This window comes from Cheilinus undulatus, linkage group 17 (assembly GCF_018320785.1).
Source record: "Cheilinus undulatus linkage group 17, ASM1832078v1, whole genome shotgun sequence".
NCBI classification, from domain to species: Eukaryota; Metazoa; Chordata; class Actinopteri; order Labriformes; family Labridae; genus Cheilinus; species Cheilinus undulatus.
The window spans coordinates 23,206,314-23,229,900 of record NC_054881.1 but is presented as its reverse complement, the minus strand read 5'-3'; the positions used below and the strand labels follow the sequence as shown (position 1 = coordinate 23,229,900).

At 39.5% G+C, this 23,587-nt stretch overlaps 1 protein-coding gene across 3 annotated transcripts in view; it reads left to right on the top strand.

The window, feature by feature from the left end:
- rc3h2 (ring finger and CCCH-type domains 2) overlaps window positions 1-22,556 on the top strand; it is a 48,154-nt gene extending 25,598 nt beyond the window's left edge. For 2 of the 3 annotated variants that reach the window (XM_041810414.1, XM_041810415.1), the window contains exons 10-20: window positions 2,204-2,524; window positions 3,050-3,252; window positions 3,332-3,645; window positions 3,731-3,877; window positions 8,435-8,572; window positions 13,331-13,495; window positions 13,592-13,838; window positions 14,176-14,260; window positions 16,203-16,392; window positions 16,483-16,646; window positions 16,793-22,556. In XM_041810414.1, coding sequence (XP_041666348.1) covers window positions 2,204-2,524; window positions 3,050-3,252; window positions 3,332-3,645; window positions 3,731-3,877; window positions 8,435-8,572; window positions 13,331-13,495; window positions 13,592-13,838; window positions 14,176-14,260; window positions 16,203-16,392; window positions 16,483-16,646; window positions 16,793-16,943 — 2,125 coding nt within the window. In that variant the 3' untranslated portion in view covers window positions 16,944-22,556. Of the gene's footprint in view, window positions 1-2,203; window positions 2,525-3,049; window positions 3,253-3,331; window positions 3,646-3,730; window positions 3,878-8,434; window positions 8,573-13,330; window positions 13,496-13,591; window positions 13,839-14,175; window positions 14,261-16,202; window positions 16,393-16,482; window positions 16,660-16,792 lie in introns of all 3 variants that reach the window. The other variant, XM_041810416.1, reaches the window with a different exon arrangement.
- Window positions 22,557-23,587: the final 1,031 nt, after the last annotated feature.

Sequence of the window (23,587 nt, the reverse complement as noted above, 5' to 3'; positions counted from 1 at the left end):
ACTTCCTGGAGTGTTTCCTGATAATTGACAGGCAGCTTGCTTCTGTTTGCCTCAGACAAGAGAAATGGTTTCTCATCCAATCCAGCTGTGCAGATTTCTCCTCCATGTTTGGAAAGTAGAATGAAAATCTTGAATGAAGTTGGTCAAATGTCTCACTATGACTGACTTGACTGGAGCTCTGTCCACATCCTCACAAGCAAGAAAATCATCCACCTGAGGAAAGCAGTTGAAATCCTGCTGTGCACAGGCCCTTCTCCACATCCCTGCTTTGTTCAGAAAGCAACACACCTCGTCATACAGGTTTAAATTGTGGTGTTCTTGCCTTGCAAATACATATTCATCTCGTTCAGTTTGCCAAATACATCTGCCAGATAGCACAGCTTTGCAAGTCAGTCTGTGTCCTGGAACAAAGTGGCATGGGGAGATCTGTTGATCACTTTGGGGTTGTCGTTCAAGACGTCATGTTACACAGGGCTCATTTTTTTGGATGCCAGTGCCTCCCTGAGTATAACACAGTGAGTCCACTTGACGTTGGGGTTCTCCTTTCTAACGCGTACTATGAGTCCTCTCACGCTCCCCGCCATTGATGCTTCTGCATCCGTGCAGATGCTGCAGCACGATTTCCAGCTCAGACCGTTTTTACAGAAAAAGACACTGAGAACATCAAAAAAATGGCCTGTCCTGTCCCTTCCCTTCCAAGCTTTTGCAGAATAATATGTGCTCATGAATGTTGTCAGTATCAACGTATCTCACAAAAGCAACAAGTTGTGCATTTGCACTGACATCTGCGGATTTATCCAACTGTAGTTCAAAAGAATCAACAAGGTAGATGCCAACTGTAGAGTCTTCACAGAAATAATAAGCAAAATACAGATGAGACAAGAGATAGGATCATGCAGGAGCCCCTCTAGTATTCCCGAAACCACTGCTGCTTAAAGGGAAATCTTATAAAAAAGGTCCTTTTTTAAATCAAATACAAAGATCTTTTACATTTTTTAAATCCTCCTGAGTGCCTGGACATGGCACATCCCGTGTTATGAAGCTGGTCCCCGTGGATGTTAATCTGTTCTCTCCATTTTGCTGCATTATGTATAGGACTGTACTCTGTGATCACCTGTTGTGATAATGAATAGTGAGGGAAACATAAAACATAAAAAATATGTCACTTTGCAGTGAAATACAAATATTTGCTCTTTTGCTGAAAAGAAGAAGAATTTTTTTTTCACTTCAATGTTTTAGCAATGAAGTAAAATAGAAATAAAATTGCAACTGATTTTCTTCTAACTGGTAATGATCATTTGGTATTTGATATCCCCTGTAATCAATGGCAGCTTCCTGAGAAGAATGAAGTCGAAATAATGTTGTGACTTTGTGCTGTCAGCGAATATTGTATAAGGATGAAACTGGTAATATTGCCCTTGAAAAAAAGTTTCTGATTGTTTCTCTGCAGTTGCACCTTAGGGAACCTATAAACATACCCGCACCTCCACAGGATCCTGCAGTAAGGAGCTGGATTTTGATTAAATGCTGCCGAGCTTTACCCTGGCCAGTGTGTCTGCTCTGTCAGACCTGAAAGCCCCTCAGAGAGGACTGTTCCTATTCACAGACCACAACTAACAGGTGTTAAGTCCTTTTTAGCATCATAAAGCTGCACAAGTTACATTAAGTTAGCGTCCAGTGAAGTTAGAAAATAGAGACAATTATATCACCTGCTGAGTTGCATGAGGATTGACGTCTGAAACACCTCAACAGGAGAACATCGCAGAAAAATAGGTGCTGTGCAGTCTGACTCTGAGATGATGCAGACCTAACTAAAGACTCCTTTGGGATTATGAGTCATAACTACGATGGAATACATATTTTTATACTAGTTTTTTATGCCTTTATACTTATTTAAAATGAGATACTATGTGTTCAGTTGTATTTTCTGTACTAGTGCTGTATACAGGTTGGCTATTAAAAACAGTACATTTCACAGTTTGGATTGCCTTGGCTATGTATTTTTGTTGGTGTGGTATCATAAAAAATATCATTTTCTTTTATCAGTATTGTATCCAAGATTAAAAATCTCATGATTCAGAAGGTATCATGACAACCCTACACATAATACACTTGCAAGACTACAAATATTTTTCTCTTCTGAGGAAAACAAAACCCTTCTCCATTGTGCTAAATCCCTTGTTGTCCTGTTTTTTCTTTACAGATTTAGACTAAGGAACAAGAAGAGCAGCAGTGTGAGCCGTGTGTTCCCCTTAGCACCGGGAGTTATGGGTAAAACCTTCACAATGGAGGGCAGCCTGCACACTGATGTGTCTGCAGGAGTGGGTCAGGGGCTCAAAGGCTCTGGGGAGAACACAGGCTCCCTGACAGAGGGATCACCCAGCCTGACTCACCCCCAGCTGATCTCCAGAGGGGCTGACATGGTGGAGGACATGAAGAGAGTGGTGCCAAATGGATCCAGTGGGGCGAACGGGTCCAACGGGCTTCCAGGCACCAACAGAAACACGACCGGGTCAAATGAACAGTAAGAATAGTCATACACTTGTTCAGTTTTATTTGCTCTCTTTGTTTTTTGTCGTTTCACCCCCTCAGCAGCCTTATTTTATCTCATTCTGCTATTATTTCTGACTCAGATCTGTGTTTATTTTTGTAACCAGGTTGCAGCAATATTTTTATGTTTTATTGTAGTTGTTCCATTTGATACCAAGTTAAGGACACCAGTCCTTAGATTCAATTTAATATTACGCTTGGTTACCAGCTCCTCAACCCACTATTGGTTATGGACCCACCATGGTCTTAAGATTGTTAAAATAGGGTCCTAGGTTTCTTCAGCTGCATCTAAGGGGCTTTCATACATGCTTCAGTTTTGTTTTTTTTAAACTAGTCAAGAATTTGTACAAAAGTCCATTGGTATAGAGAAGAGAAAAACTTGGAAGAGCTGGTTGAATTTAGATTTATTATTTGAACCCTGAGAAGCTGCTTACGTTTTTAAAACAACTATTTTTGTCGATTAACCAGTGAATCACTACACTGTCATTTTGTCAAACAGGAAGCAAATCTCTCCTCCCAGAACTCCAGTCAGTCACTCCTCAGCCTCGTCTCCTTTGGCACCAGTTGGACGGGGTGATGGTGTCACTTCTTTGCCCAAACATGGTCCTTTCCTCCTGCGTGCACCACATCCTACGCAGGCGTCAGAGCTTTACTATCAGGATCCCCACTCTGCATATGAAACCACCCACTACCAGCCAACCTGTGAGTACATAAGAGATTAAAACTTTAATTCCCTCTTGGGACGGTGAAACTGAACGTTTCTTTCTCTTCTGGTGTCCAGCGTGTTCCTACTACCCGACTTCTCTCCATCCTCCCCATAAACCCTGCATGGCTCGCTTCCTTCGATCCTCAAACGTCACGGAATCCTCCCTGCCCCCCTCGATCGGCCCGCCACCGTCATCCTTCCCCAATGACCCACAGACGCCGCACCCACCTGTGTCCTCCTCTTCAGGGTATCCACCACACCAGCCTCGAGATCGTATTGTTCCTCCTGCCTACCATCCTCACCCAGGGCAGCCTCCGTATGGGCCTCTGGCTCCTGCTCATGGTGTTTACGCTCCTCTCTATGACAGCAGGAGAGTATGGAGACCTCAGGTGAGCAGGCTGCTACTTAACAAGTTGCTCTGTTAATCAGTAATTCTTTAACTTGGTCTCATATTTCTGATAATTAATGTTACAGCTGTACCACAGAGAAGATGCCAGGAGTAACTCTCTGCCTCCAGAAGTGCTGCACTCCTCCGTCTACCAGCCTCCACTCAGGGAGAGATTCAACTCTTTAGACAGCAACTACTGCTCTGGAGCTGAACATCGCGCAGGGCTACACAGGGTGGGTTGAACAACTCCAATCTTGTAAAAAGGGCCATAAAAACCTACACATATTCATAGACTACAGTGTAAAAGACCAGCACAAGACTGAGACTTTTAGGGATTAAGCCTGAGTTAAATCCAGTTTGAAAACAGGAAGGGTCCAGTTTGCACACTGCATGACAGATTTACAAAACTTAATCCAATCTGAAATCTTCAAATTTTTACAAAAACTTCAGAAACAGAAAGACAGTTTGTATTCATCTTTTCTCCTTCAAAGTGGCCTGTACAGCAAGTGCAATCTTTAAGAATGCCCTAAGAAAACTAACGCCAGTCTGCTGCTATACCCACACACTGACCAATCAATCTCTATATCATGGCAAAACAAAATTAAAAAAGAAGTAATGCATTTAAATGCATTTGTAGGGGCTACATCCCCTCTACCCCTAAAACAAGCCTGTGATAGCAGGCTCAGCTCATACTACAGCATAAGATCACAGAAACATGATGTTTTAATTCTCTGTTCACTTCTTTCTACCTGCACCCACTGTTTCAAAAACATGTTGTTGGTGTCACAATTCAACTCAATTCTGATTATCAGGCCGACAATTCAAGTCAATTTGATTTGGTTTGATTGGATATTGAGATGCATCACAATTTATCACGATTCATTAAATGCATCTTTCATTTTCTGTTATTGCACATGGTTACTCTAATCAATTCAGGCAAGCAGTCTTTACAAATTAATTATATTATTTTTATTCATTTACCTGAATGATATAAACTAACATTAATAAAAAAAATCTTTTAAGTAAAAGGTTTACTTGACAAACAGTAACAGCCTATGAAAAAGGCATAATAAATAGGTTTAATGTTTGAAAGTTTAGATAAAGGTTTAGGCTTTTTTGTCCCTTTTCCACAAATTTGCAGGTTAACTTGTTTTCTAAAACGTTTAGATGGACAATGTTACACATTGAGATAACCTGCTCTATCAGCTCCTTCTCCCTGTTCTTCCCTCAGTCTCACATGTCTTATTTAATGAGAGGAATGACCTCCAGATCATCCTGTGAGGATTTCAAACTGGACTGGAAATAAAACAGGTTGCCTCCTGTCATTACCTTATTTACTTATTAGTAAGATTTGTATATGGACTCAAACTAATGTAACTTGAAGATAACATTGTTGGCACATTGCTTAAAAGTATTTCATAGGCGCGCTGGTAGTCGAGTGGTTAAGGCGCATGCCATGTACGCAGGCGACCCAGGTTGGAATCCGGCCCGTGGCACTATTTCCTGCATGTCTCTCCCCACTCTCTTCCCCATTTCCGACTCTATCCACTGTCCTATCCAAAAAAGGCCAAAAATAAATCTTTTTAAAAAAAAATAAAAAAAGTATTTCATAGCATACAGAGTTTTTCAGGGGTGACCCTCCATCAAAGTCACAACACAGGAGTTGAGTAGCGTGTGACTACTACCTTAAGGACAAAAAAAGCTGTCATTTAAATAAACCACCATTGAAATGCATTGAAAGAAGCCACATTTAAAGGGAAACAGGTCGTTATTTGAGTATTTTTGGGAGGCCCAGCTGCAAGGGAGAAAATACAAGAGAAGGGTCCATCTGCAATGATTATTGCAACGTAGATTGTTTTCAAAACGTTACCGTCTAAATGTGGAACTATTTGAAGATGAAGACAAAGCAGAACGTTGTTGCGTAAAAAAGGCCTAAGACAATACTTTCTCTGTCTCTCTCTCTCTCTCTCTTAAGCTTCTGCTTAAGCCTTCTTTACACGACGACGTTCTGTTTCCAAATATTCCACATTTAGACGGCAACATTTTGAAAACAATCTCTGTCGACATGAGACTGTAGGAAACACAAAAACACTGTAGTAAAATGATTTACTGCACAATTAATATCTCTACAACAAGGACAGAATGGCACAGTCACTGTTTTTTATGTGTTTTTGATAACATGTAACATTTTAATCATTCATGGGTGCACAAGAGTGATTCAGCACTAAATCCTCCTCATCACCATCGTGGTGCGGCAGCAAAATTTCACGTCACATATTAACACAAAAATGCTTTGCTAGACCAGACTTGTTAATGACAAGATATCCTTAAAGACTGTTTAATTTTCCACAGACAAATTTTTCTCTCACAGAGTTAAATTTCTCATGGATTTTTTGAGAAAGTGCACGTCCTGCTTAAGCACAGCAGGAAAAAGATAGCTTTATCAGAACGATATTTCTATTTCCCCTTTTTCAATTTCATCTCCTTCTTGTAAGTGATTAAAGCTATCTTTTTCAACATTAACATGGAAGCTTCAATCCTGTCTCCCACATCAGCTACTGATGGAGGCTAAGGTTTCTCTGTTAAAACTTTAAGCATTTCCAAGAAGCAGATATAATTGAAAAAAAAGGAAAAAATAGAAATATTCTGAAAGGCCTCCAGCTACACTCATGAGCAGCACCACACTTTGTGAGAAAATCCACGAGAAATTAAAGGCTGTCAGAGAAAAATTTGTCTGTGGAAAGTTAACTTTTCTCAGCAGATATCTACGTTATAACAAGACTGATCTTGCAAAGCTTTTTTTTGTGTGTTTACATGACCTGGGAAATTTCTCTGCGTGCTACGATGGTGATTAGTGCGGTTGTGATGATCGATAAATCTTCAAAATCAATAGCATGACTTTATCTAAAGCAAGTGGTATTGATAGTCCTCCAAACGAGAATAATGTTTCCCCATTTCTAAATCCAGCTGTCTGTGACAAGCTGAATCAGAGGTAACTACACCAGATGGCTCGGGTCAAACTGCCACGGCTTGGTTCAGACGGCTGCAAAACTTGCGCTGACTGCAGCCGTAGTGCAAATATGAGGTTTCAGAAAGTGTCATTTTCCTTGTTTACATGGAGACGGAGATAGGGGCGTTCTGAAAAACTTTCACTCTGGAGCTGGTATTCAAATTGTTCCATTTTCAGGCACCAAAACACCATTTTCGTGTTAACGGACAGCCAAAACTTTACAAAAGCTTTGCGTTTTCACTTGAAAATGCGTAAACAGGGCCTAAAAGTGACTTTTGTTTTTTTAATCGCGAGGGTGCTTTTCCATGCTATCAATCGTTAAAATAACCAAAGTTGTATAGTTTCTAAAAAAATGTGGTACTGAAGAGTATTAACAATTCTGACAACCTTAAAATGAAGCCCTGATGTGCTCTGCGATACTATTTTAATTTAGGACATGTATCTGCTAGAAAAACCCACAACCTGGCTTTTCCTTGGCTGCAGCTTCCTGTCCCACTTGTTTGAGTCATGTTGTTTTTACTGACAGTGGAAGTGAAAATTCATGTTCCAGTTAAAGCAGACATACAATAAGAGGGATAATCCAATCTCAGCCATGCACTAATTTAAAAGAAATTCCCCCTGCTGAGAGTTGTATAAATTTAATGACTTGTTTCCTGTTTTTCTTGTCTTAATGAAAAGGAATCAGTAAATCCCTTTATTACTTGATGTTTGTCTCTCTTACATTGGACAGATTTATTGCTGCGTTATTTTCAGCTACATTTCCTTTCCTTGGCTTTCTCTTTTTCCACCCACATATCATCTCACCTCTACCTTCTGTGCCAGCCACAGAGCTGCAGTACGGAGCTTCAGCCTCCTCTGTAGTCCTCCCACTTCTCACCCAAATATGTCTCTGCCTCCCCCTCCAACTTCTCTCTCCTTCTTATATTCATGTTGTCTTACTGGCATGTCTACGGCAATATTTATTAAAACATTATTACCAGTAATTCTGTGTGCAGCTATACCTTTTGTTTCAATGCCTGTGTGCTCATTATATAGTGCAAAATACAGCACTGTGGTTTTCTAAACATTTATTTTTATTGGTTCCTGCAGAAGTGGGAATACTTTTAGTTAATGCCAAGCATTTAAAAAAAAAAGTTCAAAGGCAGGAACATCCTAAAGGGTTAAGAACTGGGTGCTGAACCAAGAAAAATCATAGGAAAACAGAAAATAAGTCTGCACACCAGAAGCTCCAAAGCTTATTTATTGAAGATATTCACCTCATATGTGTTGTTCGGGCCCTAGCCCTTCATCAGACAATGTCTGATGATGAGGGAGGGAGGGAGAGAGAGAGATAGAGTGGGTTAATGACTTGCAGTCAAGGAGCCACAGGTTGGACTGCACATGGTGCACAGACAAATCCATTAGGCTACAGATGCCCCAGCCTTATGTTTTAAGATCAAGCCCATTTGCAATGAACAGCTCTCTTTGTTCCTTCTTCTGAAGAAAAATATTGTAAAGTTATTGCATTATATTGTGCAGCTGTTCTTAGTGTTTCCACCCCCATAACTTCAGAGAAGCTCCGCTCTTTGTCTAGACTTATGCTAAACCTAAACGCCTTCAGAACACCCAAACTTGGTGAAAGTTTTACAAAAGATTCAATAGAAGTTTCACATGGTAGAAAAGTAAAAGTACTTTGCCTGCAGCCTGATTGAAATGGTCTTCATCAGATGTATTTGATGTCTTCAGTCAGGCTGTTCTCTCTTTTTGACTTTCCCTGTCTTGTCCAATACTCTCTTGACAGGATTACGGCCGTGTTCCTCTAGGCTACGAGGATCTGTTTAGAAGGAAGCAGGAGCAGTGGGCTCATCACCACCACCATCACAACACCAACAGACCCTCCCAGTCCTCCCCCATCTTCACCATAGATTTTGGAACCGAGGTAGGAGGCAAATAAATAAGACAACAAACAGCATGTGTACACCCAAACATAAAGGCTTTCAGAGGCATGAAAACTAAAATTTTAATGCCACCCTGACCAGCCTATTAATGCGTTTCACTGCAGCCACCTGATACTGGGATTAACAAATTGCTTGTGTATTTTTCCTTTTTTAAATATATAGGATTTAATTCCAATCCCAAAAGCTTCCGCTGTGTCCAATGCTATTTAAGTGGGAGATAGTTGCCTAGCAACTGTGGAGGAAGATATCATAGCAATGCACAATTGTGGCGTGTGTGTGGGTGTGTGTGAGAGAGAGAGAAAGTGAAAGTAGAGACTTAACAAGCAGTGACTCAGGCTTTCGGCTGAGTAAAGCTTTGTTCAGCGGCACGTCAGGTATGTTTGTAAGGAATCATCCGCTTTAGGATTAATAAACACAAGAAGTTGTTAAGTGTTTGTTTAATGATCTCGATTTGATTGAAATGCCTCTGTATTATCAGCAAACAAGCCCATTAGTGAGAAAAAGAGGCCTTTTCTATTTATTCTCCAAGTCTAGTGCTTGCCCACGGCTTGGCAGCGAAGTGGCAGAGTGTCAGCACCATCAGTAAGAGCATCAGTCCAAATTAATGAGCAACCAAGGAAGGATTTCAGACAGGATATATCCTTAAACCTACATCTTATGTACAATATCCATCTTAAATGTGACATCATACATCAAAGTTTTCATAACATGTACTTTACTCATAGAAACTTTTTACATTCAACGCTTCAATTCTAACACAATTATACATACTTTCCACTTCCTTCACTTTAAATCAGTCGCAGAGAAAGATTAAGAAGATTAAAAATTATCTGTTATATTTGTTTTCCGTCATTGTGCCCCCAGCAAACATCAACTATCTGTTTGAGACAGATGTAATACCAAACAGGATATAAAAAGTATTTATAGATAGATAAAAGAAAAGCAGACAGTTTTGTTGATGACACTGGAGAAGATTCAGAGCAGGCTACTTCAGCAAAGTAAATATTAAGATTTTTGGTGTGTGTGTGTATATATATATATATATATATACACACACACATATATAATGAAGTTAAAAATAATGATTTTAATGAAAAATGCTCTTTAAACTTTTCCTTCATAGAAAAAAACACCTTTTGCAGCGATTACAGCCATGCAGACCTTAGGCATTCTAGCTGTCAATTTTCAAGGTAATCTGATGAGATTTCACCCCATGCTTCTGGAGCATCTCCCGCAAGATGGATTGGCTTGATGGAGTCTTCCTTTGTACCATACAGTTAAGCTGCTCCCACAATCAGCTCAATAGGGTTCAGATCTGAAGACTGTGCTGGCCACTCCATTACAGTCAGAATTCTGGTTTACTGCTCATTCTTTAAATATTTCGTAGACATTTTGGAGGTGTGTTTTTGGTGGGGCTTGGCAATTAATTGCAAATTAGATTAAATCGCAACATGGCCTAATGCAATTTACAAATTGCAGGCGTTGCAATATTTCTTAAACTTGAAATATGTCAAAATAGCAGTTTAATACATTCATGTTTTGCAGCAGCTTTACAAGCTTAACCTCCTCCTCCCCAGCCACCTCCTTTATAGCTTAAAGCTTGTTGGATCCTCATATTCAGATTCATGCTAATATGGATAAATTGCATCTGAAATAACTTCTTTTTTTCAATACACATTGTCATTTATGTGTCCATATGGGGGTTTCTAGCTATGTGCTCCCTGGAAAGTCAAAGCATGCTGCTTGACTAACCTAGGTAGCATCTTTAGAGCAGAGCCCTCTCTGTCAGGTAAAACTGTAGGCTATAACCATTTTGCAATGAAATGGTAAAATGTATGATGAGTGTTCCTGACTGAATGTAGGTCATAATATTGATTTATTGCTTGAATTTGTTGAAAAATGCATAAGTTGAGTAATCTAGAAATAATCGCATATTAAATCGCAATCACAATATCAGGGGAAAAAAATCTCAATTACATTATTTTTGCAAATCGTTCAGCCCTAGCTTTGGGTCATTATCCTGTTGTAGGATGAAATTGGCCACAAGCAAGTGCTGTCCACAGGGTATGGCATGGCATTGCAAAGTGTTGTGATAGCTTTCCTTCCCCAAGGTCCCTTCCACTCTTTACAAATCTCCTATTCTACCACCTCCAAAGCACCCCACACCATCACGCTGCCTCCCCCTCACCTGCCTGATGGTTTTAAGCAATGTTCTTGCATCTTCTCATTTGTTCTGCATCTCACAAATGTCCTTCTGTTTGATCCAAAGACTTCAAACTTGGACTGAGCTGTGCACAACACCTTCTTCTGGTCTTTAGCGATGCAACATGATTAACTTGGATTTGCAGCCATACTAGGAGATTGATGCAGAGGACTGACAGTTGCTAATAACTGTTTGTGAACTGTATAAAAATGGTTTTCTTTGGAAAACAAAGAAATTTGCCAGTGATCCCATACTTTTGAGTGGCAGTGTGTATACTTATTCAGTGCCTATAGAAAGTATTCACCCCATTGGTTGTTTTACCTTTTTTATTGATTTAATAAATCAGTCATGGTCAATATAATTTGGTGTTCTTGAAATTGAAAAACCCTCTGTAATGTCAAAGTGAAAACAGATTTCTACAAAGCAGTGTCAATTAAATAGAAATATGTAATATAAAATAAGTGACTGCATATATATTCATCCCCTTCAAGTCAGTCTTTATTAGCTGCACCTTCGTCTGCAATTACAGCACTGAGTCTGTGTGGATAGGTCTCAATCAGGGTTGCACATCTGGACTCTGCAATTTTACTCCATTCTTCTTTGCCAAACAGTTTGTTTGAACAGCCCTTTTCAAGCCCAGCCACTAATTCTCTTGAGGTCTTGGCTTTGACTCAGCCACTCCAGAATACTCACCTTGCTCTCTTAAAACCATTTCTGTGTAGCTTTCGCTGTATGCTTCAGGACATTGTCTTACTGGAAGGGCTGGCTGCAGAGAAGCATCCACAGAGCATGATTCTGCCATCACCATGCCTCTCAGTGGGGATGCTATGTTTGTTGTGATGTGCAGTGTTTGGTGTCCACCAGACATAGCGTCTTCTCTGATGGCCAAAAAGCATCATTTTGGTCTCATCAGACCAAAGGACTTTCTTCCACCTGACCATGGAGTCTCCCACATGCCTTGTAGTGAACTTTAGTCCAGATTTAATGAGTTTTCTCAACAGTGGCTTTCTCTTTGCCACTCTCCCATAAAGCTTTGACTTGTGAAGAACCTGGTTAACAGATGTTATGCAGTCTCCCCCATCTCATCTGCTGAAGCTTGTAACTCCTTCAGAGTAGTCCTAGGTGTCTTGGTGGCCTCTCTCACTAGTCTGATTCTTGCATGGTCACTCAGCTTGTGAGGACGGCCTGATCTAGGCAGATTTACACATGTGCTATATTCCTTCCATTTCTTGATGATGGATTTAACTGAACTCCGGGGGATGTTCAGTGGCTTGGAATTTTATTGTAACCATCCCCTGCCTTATACATTTTAATAACCTTTTCTAGGGACCTTTCTTTACTTCATTTTGATATCCTGCCAGCCAATGAAATGCAAGAAATACATTATGGAATTTGTGTGATTTATGTGTTAAGTTACATTAATTTTCTTTTCTTATCCTATGTTTAACTGGCACCTTAAAAAGATATTTCTACAAATCTTTTATAATTTCAGACAGCTTTTATTCTCCTGCTGACTTTCAACACATATTTTTTCCCTTGAAACATATCGATTCAGGCACTGTTTAGGCACCCTATAAAATGTATCGATTAATCGACCATGATTGATTTATAAAATCATTAAAAGGGGTAAAACATCCAAGGGGGTGTGTAGCGCCACATTATGTAATAATGCAGCATTATGTAATAACCCTAACCATAGGACTTAGTGTGGGCTCCAAGGTATGCCCTACCCATCTACCTTGCCCTAACTCTAACCGCTTAGGGTGAATACTTTTTATCGGCTCTGGGAGATCTTTTTTCTATTGTTTATGCATTAAGCTTTTGTCATGAACATTTAGTATGCTACTTTTAATTTTACAGTGATTTTTTTTAGATAAAAGAGGCTGTAATTTTTCATTTAAAAAAACAACGACATTGATCAGCACCTCAGTCTTTGTTTTGCACAAGTGTGTACAAGTAAGTCCACTGACAGAATTTTTGTTTTGGTGCAAAAACATCCTTGACACCAGTGTCTTTTTTCTGCTTTTTATTAAAGCAACAAAGTGGTACAAATATTTCTATGGTGAAATAAGGCAAACAGCTCAAGATGATATGAGAGGAAGATTCAGGATGTACAGTGGGTGAAGAAACAGGGGGAGAGGGAGAAATACATTAGAGAAGTAGGGGCAGATTTATTCAGTATAAAATACTGAACAGATATTATTATGTCCCAGTGAGATTAAAGGGTATGAGGTAAATCAAATATGGTTGGTGTTGGAGGTGTAAAACAGAGCACATACTGTATATCCATGCTTTGTGGGAATAACGAATGGTTTTGCCATTATGGAATAATGTTCTAGAACTTATAGAGGATTGGTTAGAATGTTATCTGCCCAGATCACCACAGCTAGGTCACCTTGGGGATAAAATAGTTGTGTCTTATTAAAGTAAATATTCATTTAGAAATGTAACAAATGGTTCAATAACATGTGCTTAGTACACAACAAGCTGGCAGGCTTCTCCCACCATCATTATGACAAGTCTCTGTTTCTTTTAGCATGTGGAGAACAGTGGAGGCCAGTGCGTTGGGTGCAGATTCAGAGGTGAGGAAAGTTTAGCGCACTACTCTCCGTGGTCCTGTGGTACGATCGGCCCCTGTCTCAGCCCGTTTGAACCTGAAACACTCACACGCACTTCAGCTCACTCCTGCTCTGAGCATTCGGTGAGACAAAAGACTCATTTCATTGTAATAATTGATTTATAGCGAATGTTTGCATTGCACCGCTAACTCCTGCAGTCTCTGCTTCTCTTTATGCAGGACTTGGACAGTAACACAGGAGGTGGAGGTGTTGGTGTAAACAGTGTGGGGAAGCGATGGCTGCATTCTTTGGATCACTACCGGCGTTTGAAAGATGAGGACCCCATTATTCCCTTCAGTGAGGGACCCATCATCTCAAAGTGGGGGGCCATTTCCAGGGCAGCTCGTACAGGATACCACACTACCGACCCAGTCCAAGCTACAGCCTGCCAGGGCAGCGCCAGCACCACGCCCATTAACTTTAAAGGTGTGATATTATAACTGATGACTTTCTTTTAGCAATGTCATATGTAAGAAAAGCTTAACAGAAAATGCTTGAAACAATAATTGGATTGTTGACACACAGGGAGAAGCAGAAGAGGAAAGATGAAAAAGTTATGGATGAAAAGAAACTTTTTTCCCCTTTTTTTGTAAAAGGGAGAAATTAATTAGCAACAAAAACTAACCTGCTATATATATCTGTCTGAGTTAAACAGTTAGCATTAACCATCTTTGGCCAAATATATATGCAGATATTAATGTATATATTGTATATATGTTTATATATCTATATGATTTTAAGTTGATTTTTTTTTCTGTCAAAGATTACAACCCGCACCTGGATCACAGCGACTACAGGTGGAGCTCAAGAGGCTCTGACTCTTCCAGCCACTCCAGTTTCCTAGAGAGGTACAACACACACACAAGCACACAAACTCAGCTGCTTATGTGTTCTGCATGGGAAGAGGAGCTAATTGAATAGAAAACTTGTGCTTTTCCAGTACAGTGCATGTAGCAACTTTGCTGCTTCTTATTAATCACAAATTTCAGTGATTCAAGCCCACAAACTCAAACCATTTAAGTGGCAGTAAGCAACACGAACAAACCTTCCTCCACTCCCTCTGTCACCTCATTATACTCCGCTAAGCCTCTCCTACCAAACAACGCACCAGACATGCACCAAACTGATCCACGCAGCTTGTTATGTTGGAGTCAGAGGATGGAAACACTAGCTATAAATTGTATACATCCATAAAAAGTCTAAAAGTGATATCTAGTGTGAGCTATTATGCTCCCAGCACCACAAATTTCTTGAAATGTTGATGATTATGGCTTACAGATAATGAAAACCCAAAATTCAGTGTCTCAGAAAATTAGAATATTGTGAAAAAGTTCAATATTGGAAAGTTATGGTGTCACACCTTAATCAGCTAATTAACTCCAAACACCTGCAAAGGTTTTCTGAGCATTTAAATCATCACAATTACACAATTACAATGCATTGTTTTTTTTTGTTTGCATGCTATCTTGTGACAAAAATAGCAAATGGTGACATCAAGCAGGTTTGATCGTGTCCTCCTAAGGTTTAAAACCTTTTTGGTGAGTCCAATACACTGGTGTGACCAATATACCAATATGTATTAATTGCAAAAAGAGGTATCATATAATGTTACAGTAATTTGTGCAGAAGATAAATCCAGCCAAAGCTTTGTCACAGACATGTGTTGTCCTGACCCTCACAGCTATTAGCGTTACTGGAGGCTCAGCTTAAAGCCCATAGAGGTGTTGGCAAGCAAGATTGAAGATTTCACAAAAACAACTGGTACCTGAAAAAGTTACATGGCAGTAAAGAAACCGCTCACGCTGAGATTTTGCTGAATGTAATGGAAATTGTCTTGTAGAAGCACAGTTTAATGCCAGTTTGAAAATGATTTAATGGGCACTAGTTTGGCTCAGTTGGTAGCACAGCACCAATGTGCTGAGGCTGTGGTCCTCAATGTACTGGCTGCAGGATCGATTACCAGACTCGGCACTGTTTGGTACATGTTGCCCCCTCCTACCCCCCCGTTTGCTGTCTCTCTTCAGCTGTCCTATCAAATAAAGGCAAAAGCCCAAAAAAAAAATCTAAAAAAAGATTTAATATGGTGCCTGACTAAGTTGGAAAACCAAGATAAGAAGATAAAAAAAAGAGAAAAAAGACAGACTGTTTTTTAGGGACTCCTAAAAAGAAACTTTAGATACAGATGTGGTTTATACTCAAAAGAAAAAGACACAGACACCCACAGATGCAGATAAGACTTCAAGCATCATTTCAAGTAACTATTGCCAGTGACATTTAAGGATCAAAATTTGGTTATTTTGACCAACATGATGAGAAAATGATGTTTTTTAATCTAGCTTTAAAAAATGTGAAAAAAGGATTAAGACCATTTTGTCTTGTGGGATATATTTTTCTCTGCCAATATCCTCCTATCCTCGATGGGAATTAATTCCTCATTGTTACAAGCCCATGTGCTCTGACTCCATCTCTCTGACTCCTTTATTTTCCTGCAGTTGTTTCTTCTCTGTGGTGAGACTATAAATAGACCTGCTAGATGGCTAGTGTAGCCTACTGAGCAGCCATAAAAGGAATCAGGAAAGCCCTCAGCAATGATGCTGCAGTCAAAGATTATATTCTGTTATAACAACATAACATAACTGCTTTCATTTTAAGCATTGCTGTTTACAGCTACCAGGCCTAATTCTGCTTTGATAAAATGTTTTACTATGTGAACTTAACTTCATTTTACCTTTGTTATTCTACCTCTTTGGAAAACTATATGGTTATCACTGTGTATTTTTGTGGTTTCAGTGAGCTTCAAGGCCGTCGCACATCCATAAGCAGTGGAGAGAAAATCGTGTCAGACCTGCAGACGCGTCAGACTGTTTTCAGCCAGGATCGAGATCAAGCTGAAAGTGAATCTGACCCAGGTCGTGACATCGAACTTGAACTGTGTGCACTTGACATGGAGGATTCCGACCACCAGGAGATCAAGTCTCAGGTGTGTCTTATTCTGTTAATGACCCAAGCAAAGGCTAAATTGATCAAGTATATTGAGAAAATATCATCTTTTTTTTTATTTGCCTCCCAGGATTCTTTGGACCTGAATACTCAACAGTCTCAGGATGCTTCCAACCTCCTCCCACCTTCCTGCTCCTCTTCCCTCCTGTCTTCTCCTGTGGAAGAGCCCTCCCAATCAGAGGATCCTTCCACAGAAAAGCTGGACCCTCACCTGCTGAAAAAGATGGCCTTCAGGTGAATCACCATGGTAAACATTGTTTCACAGGATCGCCCCCAGTCTGAGTCGTCTCTGACTCGATCATCTGACAGTGTTAACGCGCTGCAGACATGCAGCTTCTTCTTACTGTCATCTCGTCCCTCTCTCTTTCTGTCCTCTCCAGAAAGTCTCTGTCTCCAGGGGGGTTGGTCTCCGGAGGCCTGGGAGTCGGCAAACTGCTGCTGCGTACTGGACCTCCTAGTCTGGGAGATACCACTTCCACAAGGGCTCGCCCTGAAACATCTGTGGCTGAGATGCTGCTCAATGGAAAATAAGGGAACTCAAAGTTTAACACTGACATTCACCATGCTAGAGAAGACGTGCTTGATAACCAGATCCTGGTTAAATGGAAAACAACTTAATTCCAGCCTTCATAAATGCCAATAATATGCTTAAATGAAAGTTAACGGACATAGGATCACAGCAACTGCACCACAAAAAGATATAGCATATTGTCCTGCCTTCTAATTGGGGATTTTTACCAAAGTACAGCTCCACAGAGAATCTGTAACACTGTTCATGCCTATTAAGGTACATAACCAGTGTGCTCTTAAGGTAGAAGTTGCTTCTATGTTTGCAGTTTTCATCTTCCTTACAGTTTTACATTCTCTCCTGATGTTAACACAGATCCTCTTTTGCCAATTCAACATGTCCAACAGAGACAGGCTGAAGCTGATAGATCTTTTTGTCACGTTTTTTACAGACCAAGAAAGCATAGACTGTAAGAGAATTTAACAATTTCATGCACCCTTTGGGAAATTAGTTATTTCATGTTAGTTTTTCGTTTCATGTATTTTTCATCTTTAAATACAAAGCTTTATTAGAATGTCCTATCTAATGCTGAGGATTTAAACCCAAGAATGCACGATGCAAACGTAATCAGCTTGATTATGTTGATTCCTATTGTAGTGTCCTGACGGCTTGCAGCAGTGTGACATTTAATGATGCAGCACCCTGTTCCTTTTTTTATCTTCATCCCTTTTGAGATTGGTAAGGAACAAGGACAGATGTAGATGACAGGGAATCAGGAGTGGACAGGAATATTTATTTGATTTTTCTATCACTTTCTCACAGCAGAGCTTGTTTGCTTATAACAGATGCAGGGTAGACAACAAGTGTGACCAGTGAAAGAGACACAATGTCTGATGAGTGTTCAGAAGTAAATATAAGTAACATTGCTACAGAGATTTTCTAATGAAAATAATTTACTTTGTCAAATTGCTTTCTCCCGGGGCCTGCGCTATTGACGATTTATAAACAAGGCATTCTGTCTCCAACGTCTTTAAAAGCTCAAACGCTCCTGTGAGAGATTATTCTAGTTAGTGATTTGGAGCCAAGACATGCACAGTACAAATCTGACTGGTAGATAACAAACCTTTTTTAAAAAAAATTTGATAAAACTTCAAAGATACTGCATGTCGGTATAGTCTACCGCAGAAAAGCTTACTGTTTGGAGCACTCCTGGTTATGGAAATCTGCTGCATTTATCAGTGCTGTCATTCATGGCTTTACATCCACTCTTTTCAAATAACTCAATAAGATTTAGGGTGCTTTCACGCTAGGGGCCCTGTCCCTGGAGCAGAGTGCACTTGAGCGTCATCATAAAAGCAAAACCAAAAGTAAAAACAAAACATCTTTCACAGCTTGGGAGATCACATTTTTCTTAATGCATGTTGGAAAACATCGGAATCTAGTCAACAAGTCGTCTGCACTCCGTCTAGACGTCTCCTGTGTCCTCATAAAATGTATCCGCACAGTGAGGGTCTACTCTTAGCGGGATGTCGATGTTCAAGTATGAAGAGTATTGTTGACGTCTTAAAATGATTAAAAATCCTTAACTCCATGCATAAAACATAAACAGGTGTCACTCAGGTCATGACTCGAGTCCTTGCCATGGTAGCATCTTCTACTTTCTTCCTTTTGGCAGATTTGCAAACCAGCTGTGTGTTTACCACCACCTGTTGTATTTAAAAATGTACATACCCAAGTAGGCCTTGGCATGTCAGATGTTGCTAATGTAAAAGCAGGCCAGCAGGGGAGAGCGGAGGGGGAACATAGGACCATGGCGCTGCAAGAAACAATCTTACCTAGTGTGAAAGCACTCCAACTTTCTCAGAAAAATGACCACTTGGATAAAATCAGCTTGATAATAATGTCACAGAAAAGAATTTAATGTGTATTTTAATCTTCTAGTTTAACCCAAACCCATCTGTTAACAAGGAGGAGATGAGATTTATGACCTACACAGCAGCCAATCAGCAGGAGGAGCTCTAAATAATTTGGCCTCATTTCCAGGCAGCTGTTGCCCTGTTCATCTTAATACACAGTTTTTGGCCTTTACCTTAATGCAGGTGTTGCTTCCCAGCTACTAAGCTACTCTGAGCAACATGAAACAAAGAAGTGACATGAGTCTGATTTTTTTTAAAGAATTGATTTGTTTCATGGCCTGCTCCTTACTCACATGTAAATGCATGTGTGATAATAAGCACATTCACATGGCAATACGCTCATCCAGTTAGATGTCACTGGTTTAGTTGCTCCCCCTTTGTCAAATAGTTGTGTTACAAATTTTCACACACATTCCCCTCTAAAAAATCACAAGATAGTCTTCATAACACTTTAAACAATAAATGACTTTGTGCTTCAACCCCTCAGAGAAAACAAAAAACTACAGATACCAGAGGTCACATGCTTCACTGTGATTCTTTAACAATTCTTCTTTTATGGTCATATGAGCTTTTAAAAGTTGACATCTGACCTCCAACCACTGTCATATGATCATGTTACACAATACGCAGTCATGACGTTGTAAATGTTTAAATGATCAGTGGAGAAGAGGAGGAATGACATCAAAAACAAAAATCTGCTGCCTCTAACATATTGACTCAATCAGTACAGCATCATTTAAGACTGCAAATATATTCTTTTCAAAATTAAACTGTTGTTAGAAGATTGAGCTGTTTAGTAACTGTATAGAGAAGCCACAAACTACTCTGAGAGCATTGTTTCCTATTTGTGTGCCTGCCATCTTATTGGCATTTAATCCTGCTAACTGTGAGTGATAATCAGCCCTACTACACTCTCTTCACTCGCACACAAACTTTCAATACTGTGGCCTTTTTTGCTTTAACATGACAGATTCTTGTCCTGTTTCAAACGTTTTTCACATCAACTCAGAAACCAAACACTTTAAATAACTTTTTTTCTGATGGTGTTTATTCAGTCTGGTCACATTAACAACAACACTGTAATCAGTATTCAAAGGTTTTGCATGAAGCTTAAGCCTACAAAGGCAAGGATCATCACTCTTGTATTTCTTGAAGCTCTTGTCTGTGCTTAACTTTTGATTTTTTTGATTCATGAATTGCTAACTTCTGTGAAGTTGTGTGTCAGGGTATTTTGTATCAGGATTTTTGTTACTTGTGTTTTATGTGCAATGCTTTACATTTCAGAGACAAAACATGCTGTCTTATCATCAGAACGTTGTCAACTCAATTCCTTTTTCATGCCTGGCTTGGTATTAATGCGTAAACCTTAATGGCATGGGAGCATTAATCAATTTTAGATACACAGGATTTAAAGACTGATCACACCTGTTTGAAATTTGATATTTAAAGCTCCTGTGAGGAACTTGCAGCTTGTGTTGATTTTTGAGCCCCTTTTATCTCTGTGCTGATTTTGTCCTGAACACGATTAAGTAGGTTTTTTTTCCTTTTTTAACCTGAACATCTCATGGAGAATTTGTTCTGTTTTAGCAGCTTGCTGTTTATCACACCTTCTCTGCAGCATCGATCATAGGTGTTTAAAATGTGATATATAAATACGCCGTCTTCATGCTGATGTTCCCTTTTCTTTCGTAGCTCATTTAGAAGCATCAGTATTAATTTAATGCTCCTTCAAAACATCTTAATGTCTCCTCACAGCAGCTTTAAATCTGTCAAGCCTCCTCTTTAAATTCTTCTCAGCTATGCTTTCCTTTGAGATTTTACATTAAAACCCATTTAAGAGTATGCCATAAGGACTGGATGTGAAAGATGTCTTTAAATCTTCATGGAAAAAAAACACACTGAACAATCAAATAGTGTGCTAGGAACCCTTTTGGAGAGGTTTCCCTTATCTTCCATTCAACATATCTTGGGAGAAATGATTCAGCGTGACTTGATGTTTGAATAGTCTTTTACAAAATGTGTTGCAGGGTTCATTTCTGTGATGAAAAAGCAAAAGCTGCTGTTGGGATTTGGCTGCTCTAAGTCTTGAATTTAGCTCAGCTGCCCTTCTGTTTACAACTTCACCTTTGAAGTCATATAAGTGCCATGTTGTGTACAGTACAGTACAATACAATCAACCCCCTGCTAATTTCATAAAGCTTTCCATAATTCTCACTGTTGATCTATGAGAGGAGGGAAAAGCATGAGAGGCCAGATGCTTCTCTTGCAGTTCTGCTTTGTTCCATTAGAGGGGGCTAGATCCTCGTCTGTCTGACTCGCTCAGGGAAGACTTCAGTTGCTCAGCTTTTTTGGCTTTTTCTATTTTCATCACTTTAAATATTTTGTGAAAGTATTTACCTGAGTTGACATTTGCTTACCCAAAGCATCAATGGTTTACTTCTGATTATATTGTTTGCCGATGTTTACTTTGCCTGTATTTTCTTTTTCCTCTCAGTATCAATATTGGCTTTGCTATTCCTGTTCTCATGGGAAAGGGCTGGGCACTACTGTGTGTAGAAACAGTATTGTAAGTATTGAGCTAATGTCACGGTGATACTCCCTGTGTCTGTGGAGCACTGCTATAGTGGCTAACTTACACCGCACTAGTCCCCATCCCATCACTGCCATCGGGCGCTCTATGCACCCTCTCCTTCATCCTTTTCTTCCTGCATCCTGCATGCGATATAGTCCCTCTTGTGATGGCGGAGGAGTATTTTATGATTCTGTAGTTGTGATACAACACTCCAAAGCGCTGTAAGAGTTCTGCACATGCCCACTGTGTGGCCACGTCAAGTGCTGAAGTTTGCTTGCAGCATTTTACTCATTTGCTCTTGAAACTTAATTATTGTTTGATAGAGGTTATATTATAATTATGACTATTATTGTTATTACCACATTTATTGGTTGTTGTGGTATTTTTCATTCTTGGTATATTCTGAGTCTGCTTCTTCGTTTTGAATTAGAGAATTTGCAGAATTTTTTCTATTGGACAAGAAAGTGTCTCATTGTTCTTTATTCTATGGAGAAAAAAAGCCTGTTTGTTGATTGTGAAACATGATGAACTGATGTTTTCTGACTATTCATGTCTGTATTAGACATTTTATTTGCAAATCTATTGTTCGATTGAAATGTAAATGAACTATGAAGAGATGGTACACATCCGTCATTGTATACAGTCTGGCACCATCATTAGATGGACTTATAGTATAACGCTCATTTATACGACCTGTGATAATCAGATATATTTAAATGTTGAAACCATTGGGGCATTTGTGTAATGTTTCAGAATGAGGAAAATAAACTCCTTAAAGAGACAGCATATCTAAAACGTCCCCATAATGAATAATACTGTTATGTATTCCATTTATTTCCTTGGAAATATCACATTGTGAAAGGTTTCCCTTTTTACTTACTGTAAGGGTAATGCAGAACAGAGTGAGTCTAGCCTATAGTGATAATGATTTATGTGCTCTTAATGATCGATGGAACTGTTTGAGTAATATTTGACTGACTGACTCTTCTGTGTGTTCTCTGACTGTTCATCTGTATTACACTGACTTACAGACAGCTTGGCTGAACAGCATCCTGCTTCTGTGTTGCACTGAGAGATGGAAATGTGAAAAGTAAGATTTCAGCACATGAAATTGCATGCTACAATTAAAAAGAAAACAATGGATAATATTTCTTGTGATTCCTGTCATCATTTTTGAATGCCTTGAATAAACCTATTCTAATGCTTTGAGCTGACAAAACAATATTCAACACTTCAAGCTAATGTTAATGATTTATATTGGATCAAGATAAGTATATATATACACCCCTTTGTGTGTGAATTTCAAATATTGAGTACATTTGTTGTGTTGCCTTATGAGGCAGCCATAACTGTGTTGCAAATTCTGCAAGTTATCTTGCATTTTTCTAGGTCTGACCATGTGCTGTTGCTCCCTCTGCTCCTCATTTCAATTAAAGAGGGAGCTGTTTTGGCTGGAAGGGCAGAGGACATGCTGTAATGTAAAATAAGTGCTCAGTTTACACCATATGACAAAACTGCATTTCACACACTGTGTGGTAGAGTAATTGTTAAATTTTGATTGTTTTCATGATTGGTCCATCCATCTATTTTCTACACCACAAATCCCATTCGGGGTTGAGGGGGGCTGAAGCTTATCCCAACTGTCAGTGTCTGAGAGGTGAAATACAGCCTGGACTGGTCGCCAATCAATTGCGGTGTTGACACATAGAGACAAACAACCAGGCACTCTCACACTCACAGCTACGGGCAATTTAGAGCCACCAAGCAACCAAATTATAGCATGTCTTTGGTGGTTGAGGGAAGCCGGAGAAAACCCACGAATGCAGAGGGAGAGCACAGAAAGACCCTTCTTGCTGTGAGGCAACAGCGCTAACCCCTGTTTTCATAATCGTGGGAAATCAAAATTGTAAATACATTGAAACTCAATTTATTGCCCAGCACTACTTTTAGCTCTAGTGATGAGTCTTAAACATAATAAATATAAGATACTTGTGCTACCTTCAATCGAATTACTGTAAACAAGTATCTTTTTTGTGGATTAGTTTTCAAAATGAGTAATTTTACTTTAACTTAAGCATTTTTAGGGTAAGTATTTTACTTCACTACATTTTGAAAAACATCCTTCACTGAGGAAAAAATAAAAACTCAAAGTCAAACAAGGAGGTGCACACTTTCTGTC